Genomic DNA, 14,414 nt, shown 5'->3' with positions numbered 1-14,414 from the left:
TTTTAAAAAATATAGATAATAAGATAATTATGAATAATAAGAAAAAACTTTAAATAGTAAATTCTAAAAAGAATATGAGGGGTGCCATTTGATAAAAGGTCAATATTGAGGGCTTTTATTGATAAAATGTTGAGTGTCTTTGTCTCACTTTCTAAAGATTATTTTTATTTTTAAAATTTGAAGTCATAGTATTTCTTGTTTATGATTTTAATTATTCCTTAGTTTCCAAATTTTGTTCCTAACTTTAGAATCAAAATATGCTCTTCATGTATTATTGTACTAATAAATTTAGATTTTAATGTAGGACTCACCATCATGATTGCTATATAATTAGTTTTCGTTGATCTCCCTACCTCAGATCTTAAAAAATAACACTGGCTACTAACAAATTCACAGACCACATAAACAAATACAAATTTACAGACGCATGATAAAAAAAGATTCAAGTAGGATAAGCATTAAATCCTCTATGGTGCAACAAACCTTGCATTGTACCAAGAGACTGCCTTTCTCTTTTCATGATGATTCATGTTCACCATTTTTTCATATTGGAGACAGAGCTCGACATGAAAGTTGATTCAAACCGTATATCTGAAATCTTCAAAGCAATCAATCTTCTTGCTCTATACCATCATGCGATCATGCTCTGGAGAGGAAAAATACTAAAAATAATAAGCTAACACATGTGGATCTAATCCATAAAGCATGCTCGTTAATAACACAAGCACCGTGGTGGCAATGATCAACTCATAATTACAGTAACACTGCCATCGGGTTAAGACTTCTTGTAAAAAGATAATAATCTGACAACCGAAAACTAAATTATGAACCTCTATTCAAATGCCAGAGCAATGTAACTAATGCTAGAATTATTTCAGATAGCCATAATAGGTATAAATCCAAAGAAGAAGAAGAAATGTACAAGCAACAGAAGAACAGCAAATAGATAAATCCACAAGGCTGTTTTGTTGTTACAGGATTCCCCTCTAACCAGTAGAATTAACATATGATCTATTAACAGAACCCGAATTCATCTCACACATCATCTAATTTGAATGGAGTCATAATATGCTAGACCAACAAGAGTTGATTTTGTAGCACACTATCAACCATGTCTCTTGAAGATCATTTTAGCAACATCTGTATCTGTGGTCACCTTAATAGGGAATACAGTACTTATCCTGTTATCCACCAAGTGACTTAAGCAACAATAGTTTTGGAAGCCATCTTTGGTAGCAATATGCTATCTTTTTGTTGGACCCAACCCATATGAACCTACACCTGAATAGCCCATAATGAAAATACACTCAACCAGGGTGCCTCAACATGAATATGGGACACTGAACATATGGGCAGATATGCACAGCACATTACCAGTCATTTTGCTGAAGGATGCTGTAGGGAAGGAATCCAACTGCTGGATGAACCAAGATATGAAGAATCAGTTGGCCCTGATTGTTGTTTCGAACCCAACACATTTTTCTTTGGGGCGCCAGGAAAAGCAAATGATGAAGATGGTACATGTGGCTTTTCAGAGCTTGTTCCCATCCTCTAAAAATACGTTGGAGAAAGAAAAAATCAAGAAAGCTACAATAGTGCATATATCATAACTGAAGGGAAATTTTACTAGGAGCTTTGTTTAGTGTTAAAGAAGAAATGCCTGATCATCACTGAACGATAAATGAATCATCATGACTTACCAACTTATCAAGACGCTGATGGTCAGAACCCATATTTTTATCAGCTGCAAGTTTGAACTGCATCTGAACTGTAGTGCGTGCAGCATTACTTGGTCCTACACGTTCTTTAACTTCATTGCCATGAGGAACATCATTTGCACTGGTAACTGGAATATGATTTGATCAGAAAAAGAATGTTAAATGAGCACCTAAATGCATATTAGTGCAGCACTTATAAATTTAGCAAGTACACATTCAAATATAGTCTATATGATTATACTGCTAGAGTTTTTAGTTTAACTAGGCATGTTCGTGACCTAGCATCTTCAAAGTTAGATACTGAATAATTTTAGATTAGAAATAGTGGTTCACATGTTATATACTACTAGGTGAGACGATCACGGGCAAAGTGGGCTACTCATGAAACATAATTATAAGACAAGTGGATCATTCTAACAAACTGGGAAATGATGATTCTGTTGATATAATTAGGGAAAAAAAAGAAGAAGCAATTTTCTTGATCTCAATAAAAAATGTTAACCATGATAATAATAAGAACATTCTAATTCCATCATAAGAGATGATTCAAATTTCAAATCATTTGAGAAGAATGTCACATAAATTAAAAAATCAAGGATGCTAAAACTCTTGATAAAAACATGACATCATAGCTTTAACTAAACAAGGAGTTCTGTTTATTTCATTAAAATTCACAAGCAACCATGATATCTACATCTTCACAATGAAACTATTGCTAACATGGCAATTTTGGTTATTTCCAGTTGTTACTATCTTAGATCATTTTAAAGCAGAATTTTCAGCACACCTTGATGTTTGTCAATGTCCATTGGAATTGCTCGGCTAGTCATTCCACCAGAGATTGGCTGCCAATACAGACAAAAAACTCAGCAAAATAGATAAAACTTAGAGCTATTCGACAAGCTATATACTTCAACAAGTGTCCTTATAACTACAGACATCTTTTGCCAAAAAAAAAAAAAACTACATAGACATCTTGGAATAAAACAAGATAATTAACTCAATGCTCATGATTTTCATTTAAAAGAATATCACCTCTCACAGCAATAAGAAAAAAAAATTGAATATAGTCTGCAGGACATTGTTTTTTTTCTTTTAGTGATGCAACCTGTCCTCAGATTAAAAAAACCAAGAATAGTTGGACACAGTCATCAGATAGCCCAAAATTGTCGCAATAACAAAGTTCTGATTTAACCATGTCATTTTGTCTCCCAAAAAATGAAGCAAAATAACCTTAATCGGTTATCTGTCATATCTCAAGCACCATGCAATCATGTACATTATCCAACTAACAGAATTTGGGAACATAAAGAATTTAACTGCTTACTAAAGGAGCTTAATAGTGAATTTAATAATGCAGAGAATACTAACAGAGGCTCGAGGTTGAGATCTTGTCCTTTGGGCATGCTGATATTTCAAAATTGTCCAGTCAAAAATATAATCGATCTCATAACCTGCCATAATTGATAGAAAACTTTCAGTCAAACTCAAATAAAAAAGATGTTGGCAATTATCAACAAATAATAGGTGAACAGGTCCATAAAAAAGATGCCCTAACTCAAATATCAAATCCCATGTAATTTTTTTAGATGCCAATTAATAGGTGAACTTCCTCGTTTTCTTTTGTTATGTTTACATATGCAGCCACGTTGTATAATTATGACTGAAGCTCAAGGACTGGAAGATATTTTCACCAAACCAAAGAATGAATGATTGCTCCTCAGTCAGTTAATGATGAAAATTGAAATAAATCATCCTTGCACACATATTACCTTCACGGGTAAACAAGTCACGAAAGAGGCGCTTCAGAAATCCATAATCAGGCCGTTGCTCAAATGTCAAAGAATGACAATAATGGAAGTAAGAAGCAAATTCCACCGGATGAGATTTACATAAAACCTATATTGTTAAAATCACATATATTAACAAGATGTCCAAAGTGGTGGCTGAACATGATACAGCACATAATTACTGAAGACATACTTCAATAGGAGTTGAAAGCTTCTTCTCACATATCTTATCATACTTCTGCTTCTTTGTGGCAGCTTTTAGACCTTGCCATGGAAGACTAAACAATCACAAGATAATAAGTTAATTATGGTAGCGATGACATGAAGATAAGTAAGATGCAATAATCAAAAAGGCAAATTTGAGAAGAAAATTCAAATTTTCTGAGAAGCTTTTCTGACTCAAATAGACAATACGAGAGGCACACTTAAATCAGATCTAATGAATTAATGAATAGTAATATACATCATTATTGCTTTTTTACAAAAATCTAGCTTATAAAACCAATTTCGTATTCCACCAAACAAATATGATTTACGTCCATGATCTGCCAAAATGGTAGTGAACTATTTGCTTAAAATTTTGGATTACTGATCATCATTCAAGTGCCACTCATGTCATCTTAAATAAACTATTACCAGACCTATGATCTACTAGTACAAGGGAATGGCAACATGAAGTAACACAGGTTGCTCCTAAAACTTAAAAATAGCTTCAGGAATTTAAAAGGGAAGGGTTGGTAAATCTGGAAATAAAAACTCTTTTTAACTAAAGCATACCTCCCTCGGAGAAAATAGAGAAGAACATAACCAAGAGATTCCAAATCATCCCGGCGACTTTGCTCTGGTTTATAAATGGCTCAAATAAGTAATCATGGCACGACTAAAAGTTAGCAATGTCTTATATTGGTCTCCACTTACCAATACCAAGATGAGTATTGCAACTTGCATAACGAGCAGTTCCAGTCAAGTTTTTGTTTTCTCTGGTGCATGAAAAAGAAATAGTTGATTATCACCTAAGCATTCAAAAGGGTGATCAGTAATCAAAATAAATGCAAAGGTGTCATTCTCAAAGATAAAAAAACCTATCAAATCTTCTATATGCAATAATTACAAGCTTCCATATGCTTTATCTACTATCCCCTTGGTGTTCCTCAGTGTTTTTTTTTATAATTTGATGCCACACCTTTTGGAAGGAAACAGCCTAATTTGCTTTTTCTTTGTCGACTTCTGCCCCACTAAATAAGAAATATGTCCATAGTTCACAATTCAGTGACTACAGGGCTCGAACTAACCTTTGTCTTCTGCATGCTATACACAATAAGAAAGAGTTACCCCAAGCCAATCTTTATCAGGTAGCAGATTACACACCTGTATGGAATATGACGATTGGTGGTAGAATCCCGATATCTTTTTGCAAGTCCAAAATCAATGATGTATACCTGGACAGCCATTTTCAAATATATACCATTAGCAAAATTATCCTAGTATTGCATCTACAACTACCAAAAATTTAGAGGCACTTCAAGTTCCTACCTGATTGGCTTTCCGACCAAGACCCATTAGAAAGTTATCAGGTTTAATATCTCTGTGTAAGAAACCTTTGGAATGCACATACTCTATTCGTGTAATCTGCAGCAGATAAAAGTAGACCAAGCATATTTAATAATTTTAGGACTCACTGAAATTTAAAAAAATGGTATGAAGTCATTTGGCAAGAAAAATTCCATATAACATGAAACAAATTAATCCAACTTCCATTTACAAGGTAACATGAAATTAAAATTTTTTTATTGTGTAAAAAGAAAAAACATATGAGATTCATGAAGCTAAAATATTTGAAACAATTGATGGAATTCATAAACAGATATATTTGGAGTAAATATTTATGCTACTTTTAGCATAATGTAGTCACAATCTGTTAAGGAGTTTTCGCATAGATGCATAGAAGGTTCACAATATAGTGATTCCTAGAGGAAAACTACAAAAAAAGAAGCTGATAATTAATCAACAGTGATCATAACAGTTGATAATGATTTCTACCTTCTTTGTCTACATTAGTCTAGTCAAATTTTGAATCAGATGTACTACTTCATGCAGAATTTGGCTAACAATATTTAGTTTCTCATTGTTGAATATGATTTTTTCTCTACTTTATTTCTTAGACATGATAATTTCTGTACAATTTTCCACTATCACTTTGTAACTGAGAAATTGAACGTCACCGGAGTTCATTATTTAATCGTCTCTAATCCATATCTATCATTTACTTATGATCAATCCTCAGAACATTTAAAAGCAGTAAAGCAATGATTAAATCAATTTTATCAATCTTTTGTCCTGACAACACTATGAAATTTAGATCTCATGAAACAGAATTGAGCTTTTCATGAAGTACTTCTTTGGATCCAATTATACTCCTACTAAATTTTTGTATATCGTTCAAACCCACAATGCATCACCAAACTATGCAAAGCTCTAAGGTACAGTTATTATGACCATTACATGAAAATTTATTTCATAATATGTTAATTTTCCATTACCATCTGATCTGCCAGCATTAGAACCGTCTTCAATGAGAACTTACGGCCAGAATAGACAAACAGATCTTCAAGGCTTGGACCAAGCAAATCGAGAACAAGAACATTATCTTCTCCATCAACACCACACCATTTTATGTTTGGGATACCACCTGCAAGCAGATTTAATGATGCAATTAACTCATAAGTTCCAGAACAGGAGCAGTGCCCTGCCATATGATTTGTGTGACGTACTTCCCCCCTGAAGAATGTTATACAGCTTGGCCTCATAAAGCAACTGCGGGTGCTTCGTCTTATTGTTCTCCTGCACCCATGTTCAGCAAAAGTAAGCAAAACCAATGCAACATGAAACTAAGAAAAATCTATGCAAAATTTCCAAAAATAGATTGAAGGGCCAAATAAAAACTAAAACGTCCACAGTGTTCTTTAAGCCTTCAAACTCAGGAGAAAGAAATCTATCAAAATTGAAAGAACTACAGACAATAACCATGAAAGAAATCCAGCTGTCCAATCGAAACTTTAATAAGCACTTCAAGAGATGTCAATCGGCTTACTTCTATAACACCGCATGGCATCTCAACTTAGGGTTCCGATAGAAGAAGAGATGCATCTATTAATAGAAACATTAACCAGATAACTTAGAAAACGATATTTAACCTCCTATTCAAAGAAAAAGAATGAAAATTCTCCTGAATATGTACCGGCAGCCACAGATCGGAATAGAAACCAAATAGAGAAAGGGACCAAGAAAGATCGGATAACTTACGATCTTAACGGCGACGATCTCCAAGGTGTCAACGTGGGTCGCTGGAACAGACGAAATGAACACAGATATCAGAATCGAGTAAGTAAAAAGAAACATAACTGAAGAAAACAACAGAAATCGGTCGATGAGACGAATTGGAGGAGACGGAAGAGGAACAGAGGCGCCGATTCGTTCACCAAGAAAGATCTCGCCGAAGGATCCGCTCCCGATCTTGCGCCCTAGCTTGTACTTGCCGCCGACGATTCGATCCATGCCCTAATAGTCCTCCGCTCCTCCACCAGGAAAGCATCAACTGCTAGGGTTTCGAATGGAGGCGAAGAATTCACGAGCGAGGAGAAATCTGTCGGTATGGGCGAGGGGAGTACTCTTAGATGACGGTGAAGCCGACGTGGGGGCATTTCCGGTAATTTAACGACGTCGGTCGCAAGGAGGAACACCAGCTAGCTGTTATCCATCGAACCGGACCGGTCCGATTACTAACGATCCCAAGTCAGCTCGATCCAGCTTGCCCATGTTTTGTTGCAGTGCCTGCGGCACAAGTGGAAACCGTTAATCCCCCTTAAGATTCGTGCGACGAAGATGAAGGTTCACGAGCGGCGGTCGGATCGAACGTGTCCGGCCCATCAAGCTCGATAAATGTTCCCAAGTATTCTGCAGCACAGGTGGAGGACCGTTCGATACCCTTAAGATCCGTGAAACCTCCCGCAGAGGGCGTGGATGATCCGTAACAGGACAAACAGAGGATCCTAAAAGGAAGCATATTGAAGTGCAAATCATTCGAAAGATGTGTGTGATTGTGAGGTTTGATTGGATTCCTCTTGGAGAAGGGATGTTTCTCTGCATGGTTTGCATGGAATTAGAGCTTTCTTCTGATAACACCCAATCAATCACTAGTGAGGAACAGTAGTACTCTTGGCTTTTTCTTTGGAAAATATTTATTTATTTTTTTCTTATGAGGTGGATGTTTTTGTGTAGATATGATGCTCCAAGATGATTGATCTATTGACATTATTATGCTATGATTTATTCATCGAGTAAGATACGAACATCTGATATAGAGAATAGTGTAAGATCTGATGGGGGATATTAGGGCCCCAACAATAATAGGATGATGAATAAATGATTAATGTATGAGTTGTAGGAAATCAGATTCGACCCAGAAGAAATGAAAAGGATGGATCAAACATATATAGCCACAGGATAGAAGAAAAGGTATGGTGAATGAGTTGTAACATCTAACATGGGAAAGAAGGATTCTTTTCCAAGAACTTATTCTTGGTTCATGGCTAAAAAGTCTTGAGGCAACCCAGGTTTATCCATCCATCCCTGAACACGAGCTTTGTTCCCTACTGGTACAAAAGTGGAGAACACTCTTCTATTCCTGAAAATAATTGTAGATCAAGGAGTTCTCTCTCTCTCTCTCTCTCTCTCAGAAGTTGCTGTAAGCTGGCAATGCCCATCAGTCAGCAGGAGTATTTGGAGAAGACTTGTGCAGTGCTGCATCGTCAGCTTAATGAGGAAATATCCCGCTTGAAGCTATGGTGATATGGTATGTCTAATAAGATTTTCGTCTATCTTTAAAACTAATATGGTGTGCCCAACAATTAGGATGCTTGAAATATATGGGATGTTTTGTTCTTCCTTAGGTGGATGCATAAGATGCATCGGACATATCAAATGTGTTTTTATTTTAGATGAATATATTATGTTGAAATGATTATATTCGATAAATATTTTTTATTAGGATGGACATATCATCATAATCTGGGTGTGTGAGATGTATTAGGCATTTTGAATATTTTTGTGTCTTAAATGATATATTACATGAAAACTTAATGTTTTACTGTGTATCCAACAATTCAAATACTCTTTTGTTTACAAATACATTAAGTGCATATGAGACACTTGGGATGCATCACATCTAAATACTTCAAATACTTTTGTAACATGAACAGATTCATTGCACATATATAGAATATTTTGGAATGCATAAAATTTTAATTTTAATTTATTTTTGGTCTTGCGTGGACTAATAAATGCGGAAAAAAAAAGTCTCTTGGGATATATTAAGAGTTTTATTATTATTATTATTATTATTATTATTATTATTATTATTATTATTATTATTATTTTGACAAGAGCAAATATATCATATTCAAATGGGACATTTTGGAATATATAGGGTGCCATAAATGCATGAAGTTCGTAAATTTATATAGTGTCCTTTTAACACAAATGACTAATTAGTGTGATTAGCAAAGAGTTTTAGCCAATGAAGGATTCTAACTTTGAGGAGTCATTAAACATCCTTTTCTTAGGAATTGGGCGTGGACTTGGATCCGACCTTGCCATAGCACTTGACTCACAGGGACGGTGTGAGCTCTAAATCTAGTTCTGATGAGTTACTTGAATCGGAGTTTTGGCTGATGCAATCAGATCGTCGTCTGTTGTTCTGCATGAAGTCAAACAAGAACATTAGATTGATTCATTTGAAGTAAGAATCAGTCGAGGCATAGATCTTGATGTTTGTGGACAGTACCTCCAAGCTTTGTTCAATGAGCGGCAGCGTTACGGTCGGCTGTAGAAGATGAAGTGGTAGGAGGAGATCGTTCTCGTCGTGCAAGGATCTGGAAGTAATCAGACCACAAGCAGGAATGAACATGACGATTGTATTCTCGTAACTTCTACTTTATCAGATCGTAAAATGGAATACCTTAATGTTGCACCGGGATGAAGTCCGCCATATCTGATCTCTGTCCCCATAGAGCCTCCAAACCCCACCTGAATCTGTGTTCATCTTGCATCTGTCATCTAATGGTCATTAAAGCTTTAAATATATAGAAACTATGAGCAATGATGATTGACATACTATAGTGTTAGGATGAAAGGAGAGAAGATGATCTAGTTACTGTTGAAGAAGGAGATGATTGGTGTGCCAATGATACTCTAAGATCCTCTTGCATGATGCTATATAGGAAAATATCAATCCAAGAATAAGTTATGGTAATATTGTGTGGATGTTAGATTATGTGATAAGATATATTATAGATACGATTGAAATCATTGATCAATAGAAAATAAGTTCATATTATAAAAAGATTTTTTAGGGGATGTCTTTAATGGGAGAAACTCTCTTAATAACTTATCCTAGACCCTTTGCTCTCGCCAATAAATAGACAAGACCTCTAGGAGCTACATAGATGCATCTGAACGCAGTTGAGAGATTATGGTTTTTTTATTTTTTCTCTCAAGCTTACTAATCGATCAATCTAAGTAGTCATGTGAAAGTATAGGAAGAGAGGAGAAGGAGTGTTTAGTTCTCCTTGTATATTGATATCTCATATTTGACGATAGTATACTTGTAAATCAGATAATTTTTCTGAACAATAATGAAATGTGCATATCATAATATTATTTAAATCTACTATTATTTGATTTTAGATTCTGACATAAAAGTTTTTTCTATTATAGATAGTCTGATTATATATTTTATGCTAACAATTGGTATTATGGTCTAGATTCTTGAGAATAAATATATTAGATCTATTATTTTTGTTTAGGATGCTTGAATGATCCATATTTCATCGATCTATATTTCTATCTATTTTGTTTTGTTGTCTGCTTGCTAGCAATATTAGATTTGTTGTAAATACGATCTCTAATGATCGTGAAGCAACAATGGTCGTCGCTGACGTTACTATGTACAACCAATGAATCTGTTAGCGGAAGTCGTATGTGGGCATCAATGTGCCCGTGTGGCAGCCGTATGCGGGTAACACCGCACCCATGCGACGACCGCACGCGGACAGAACTCGTGTCCATGCAACGGCCGCGTAAGGGCAAACAGCCGCCCAAGCGACGGTCGCGCACGTGTAGAAGCTATGTTTAAGTGGCAACCGCACCCAAGCGGTAGTCAAGCGTGGGCAGAACACACCCAGGCGGTAGTTGCGCGTGGGTAGGCCGCACCCAAGCGGCCATCGCGCGTGGGCACTACCACACCCAAGCGGTAGTCAAGCATGGGCAGAACACACCCAGGCGGTAGTTGCGCGTGGGTAGGCCGCACCCAAGCGGCCATCGCGCGTAGGCACTACCACACCCAAGCGGTAACCGCGTGTGGCCAGGAGTCACGCATCGACGGCGGTCGTGTGCAAGTAGGCCACACCAAGGTGATGGCCACGCGTGGCAACAATCGTGTCGGTAATGACCACGCGTGGGCAAAGGCAGCGCCACGACCGCAGCGGTCGCACACGGGCAGAGGCAACCGCGCACGCGCAGGCAAGGGTTTGCCTTTTGACATATTCATAGTTTTGCCTTCGAGGCTAGGATTTTTGTCAAATTATAGTTTTTCCCTTTATAAATTTCGTAATTCCAATTTATGTCATATCAACATATTTATAGTTTTACCCTTATGAAATTAAAAATTCTAATTTATATTCTCAATTATAAAATTGATAAATATAGCAAAGTGACTTGGACTAATAATCTATAAAATACATTATGAAATTAGTCATAAATGATATAAAATAAAATAATATTTATAATGGTAGCATGAATCAAGATAAAGAAATTTGATGAATATTATTTGTAATTTATCTTCCTAAGTTTTATCTGACCGGTAGCTACCAAAGTAGCTTGGAATGATAGGCTTATGAGATATGAATTACAATAAAGTTTTTATCGATATTTTAAACTATATTTTATCTTTTTGTATTGGTCCTAATAGAATGACTTGGACTAATAATCTATAAAATACATTATAGAATTTATCCTAAATGATATTAAATAAAATAATATTCACAATGGCACGAGGAGATTTAGATAATCCCAAAGGAGAATATATTTTAAATAATTATGTGATGGGGTAGGATGATACTATTTTGGATATCCTTACAGTTTAGGGTTGTATACCCAAAGATAACAATACTATTTTACAAGGATGATATCAGTCCTCTATAAATGATCTTGAGTTAACACTATATATATCAATATATTATCCAAAGGTGAAATATAGATGATATCAATAGTTCATCATATTTTGGAAACTCAAAGCATTAATGTTATATTATTACAAGGATAGTTCCTTCATTGTAGTTTTGTAAATGTCCCTATATTTTTTGAAATAAATGACTTGAGCATATGTAAATTGTATTATGTGAGTGAGACCTTGATCGTATTAATTGAATAGAACACAAACTTAATTACTAATTTTTTTATGAAATAAATAATTGAGATAATTGATTAGGAAAGGTATGAAAGACTCAATTTTATGATACTTAGACTCTAGTAAAATTTACAACTAGTGCTTGAGAATATATAATGATAAATTTAAATTTTCTAATAATATTTGAGGAATTCAAGATTATATCCTCAATATAAATAGAAAAGCTATAAACTCAAGACTTATAATATTTTGAGAACTACTTAGAGAGTGGCTAATACTAAAATAAAGATGAAGCGTAAGTCACCTGAGTTTATAATTACTATATAAACTCATAAAAGAATATCTTCACAATAAAGTGTTATTTACGTAGCAAAGTGATGTAAAAAAAAAAAACTATAAGATTTGATTTGAAATGAAAAAGTATAAATATAACATTTATATGGTTTAAATCAAATATTATAGAAATTATTTTTTAATACTTGATGGATTAATTTGATGCTTAACATATATTATTAATAATAGATATTCATTAAAAAAATGAAGGGGGATAAAACCAAAAGAGAATGAGATATTCATCATTATAAAGAATCATGTTAAAGTGAAAGCGATATCAGTTTGTATTTATCACTTACATCTAAAGATGATTCATTTGATAGACCTTGAAGATCCATGCTGTGTTCTTATAATTCTGAAAATTTAGGTTTGTATAGGGAATCATCTTAAAGTGAAAGCGATATCAGTTTGTATTTATCACTTACATCTAAAGATAATTCATTTGATAGACCTTGAAGATCCATGCTGTGTTCTTATAATTCTGAAAATTTAGGTTCTTTACCTAGAATTATTAGAATATTATTTTCCTTTTGGTGGTTGTAAAGTTACTATGATTCAATAAAAATTAACCTTTAAATTCTGTATAATAGTTTATCCATAATTAATATAAATCTTAAACTTATAATGGTTCTATAATTAAATATTAAACTTAAATATAGTTTTATAAACTCCTTAAGATTATGCTTATATTTGTGGGTTAATTATAAATATAGTTTTATAATTTAAATTCTGTATAATACTTTATGCTTTTGTCTCATTAAAGCATACATAAATATAGATAATCTGTTAAGATATGATTATATATCTAATTCATGTAAAGTTAATGACCGTTCACACTCTTGAAGTATACATAAATGAAGTCGAGAGATAATTAGATAAAAAAATCAAGATCATCATATCTGACAAGGGTGATGAATTTTATGATATTGATGATGAACTCAATTATAATTCTAATTCTTTTGCTAGATTCTTGAAAAAATAAGGTATACTATTTACTAGATGTGTTATAACATAATATGATTGTTGAAAGATATAATCATATATTTATAGATATGGATATAAGCATGATAGGTTATTCTTTTGTATCCAAATCAAGAAGAAGCTCAAAGGAAAACTATGTATTTTTTGAATGATGTTCCTAGTAAGTAAATTATATGACTTTTTTTTAAGTTATAAAATGATAGGAAACCTAACTTAAGATATTTACATATTTGAGATTGTCCTATAGAGATAAGGATCTTTAACTCACATAAAAAAATAGATTTAATAACTATTTTTGAATATTTTATTATCTATTCAGAAAAGTTTAAATGGGTACATATCATATTGCTCTATTCATAGTACGAAGATAATTAAATCTGGTAATGTAATATTCTTATAAAATAGTAAATCAATGAGAGTAAAAATCTCAAAATTCAATTTTGTTATAGAGGAGATACAAGTTGATACTCCTTTATTATTTGAGATATTGTTGTTACTCAAATCATTAAATGATTTGATAAAAGTGAATAATAAAATAACATTACTAAACTCCCACATTATATTGATATCGTTGTTAATGATCTTGTAGAACAACCATAATTTATAATCTTGAGAATATCTAAAGGAAAGGAATCCTATCATTTATTATTATTACGTGGCATATCTACAAAAATTATATTATGATATATGATTCAGAATGAATCTCTTATTGTTGTTATAGGTCATAAAAAGTAATGATTCTAAAAAGTAATATGATGTAATAAAAAAAAGTTAAAATCAATAACCAAAATGGTATATGATAAATTTATCAAATTGTCTAATAATTGTAAAAAAATCTATTATATAAATGTGGCTTAGATAATGTCAAACGATATAACGGTTAGACTATGGTTAAAAATTTTACTCATAAAGAATGTATCAACCATAATAAGATATTTAGTTTTTAATGAATTCGTTAAGAATCATTATGAAATTAGTGACTCATTATGAGTTTAAGTTATATCATAATAATATGAAAATAAATTTTTTTTAAGATCTAGCTTTATATGAGTTACTCTAAATGATTTACAAAAAAAATAAAAGAAATATAAAGGTTGGTATGTAATTCAGGAATACATTCATGATCTT

General features: G+C 33.4%; 1 protein-coding gene across 3 annotated transcripts; it reads right to left on the bottom strand.

The window, feature by feature from the left end:
• Positions 1-361: 361 nt before the first annotated feature.
• LOC135643419 (casein kinase 1-like protein 3) lies at positions 362-7,209 on the bottom strand. Of its 3 annotated transcripts, none has more exons than XM_065160325.1 (15): positions 6,988-7,204; positions 6,812-6,852; positions 6,280-6,349; positions 6,049-6,197; positions 5,042-5,137; positions 4,877-4,947; positions 4,427-4,488; positions 4,286-4,349; positions 3,702-3,786; positions 3,491-3,617; positions 3,090-3,172; positions 2,506-2,563; positions 1,701-1,846; positions 1,375-1,551; positions 362-646 (listed from the first exon to the last, which is right to left on the bottom strand). In XM_065160325.1, the coding sequence occupies exons 1-14, from the start codon at positions 7,061-7,063 to the stop codon at positions 1,378-1,380; spliced, it is 1,302 nt and encodes a 433-aa protein (XP_065016397.1). In that variant the 5' UTR covers positions 7,064-7,204; the 3' UTR covers positions 362-646; positions 1,375-1,377. The 3 variants fall into 3 exon arrangements, with proteins under 3 accessions (XP_065016397.1, XP_065016396.1, XP_065016395.1); XM_065160324.1 differs by lacking the exon at positions 362-646 and adding an exon at positions 920-1,281 and having other exon boundaries at positions 6,988-7,209; XM_065160323.1 differs by lacking the exon at positions 362-646 and having other exon boundaries at positions 920-1,551; positions 6,988-7,209.
• Positions 7,210-14,414: the final 7,205 nt, after the last annotated feature.

The sequence above is a fragment of the Musa acuminata genome, chromosome BXJ3-7 (assembly GCF_036884655.1).
Source record: "Musa acuminata AAA Group cultivar baxijiao chromosome BXJ3-7, Cavendish_Baxijiao_AAA, whole genome shotgun sequence".
Lineage (NCBI taxonomy): Eukaryota > Viridiplantae > Streptophyta > Magnoliopsida > Zingiberales > Musaceae > Musa > Musa acuminata.
This window is presented reverse-complemented; position numbering and strand designations above follow the sequence as displayed.

Coding starts and splice junctions, on each gene's coding strand:
- LOC135643419 (XM_065160323.1), bottom strand. CDS start 7,063: ATGGATCGAATCGTCGGCGGCAAGTACAAGCTAGGGCGCAAGATCGGG. Junction 6,198..6,279: donor TAACATTCTTCAGGGGGGAA/GTACGTCACACA, acceptor ATCTGCTTGCAG/GTGGTATCCCAAACATAAAA. Junction 1,552..1,700: donor ATCAGCGTCTTGATAAGTTG/GTAAGTCATGAT, acceptor ACGTATTTTTAG/AGGATGGGAACAAGCTCTGA.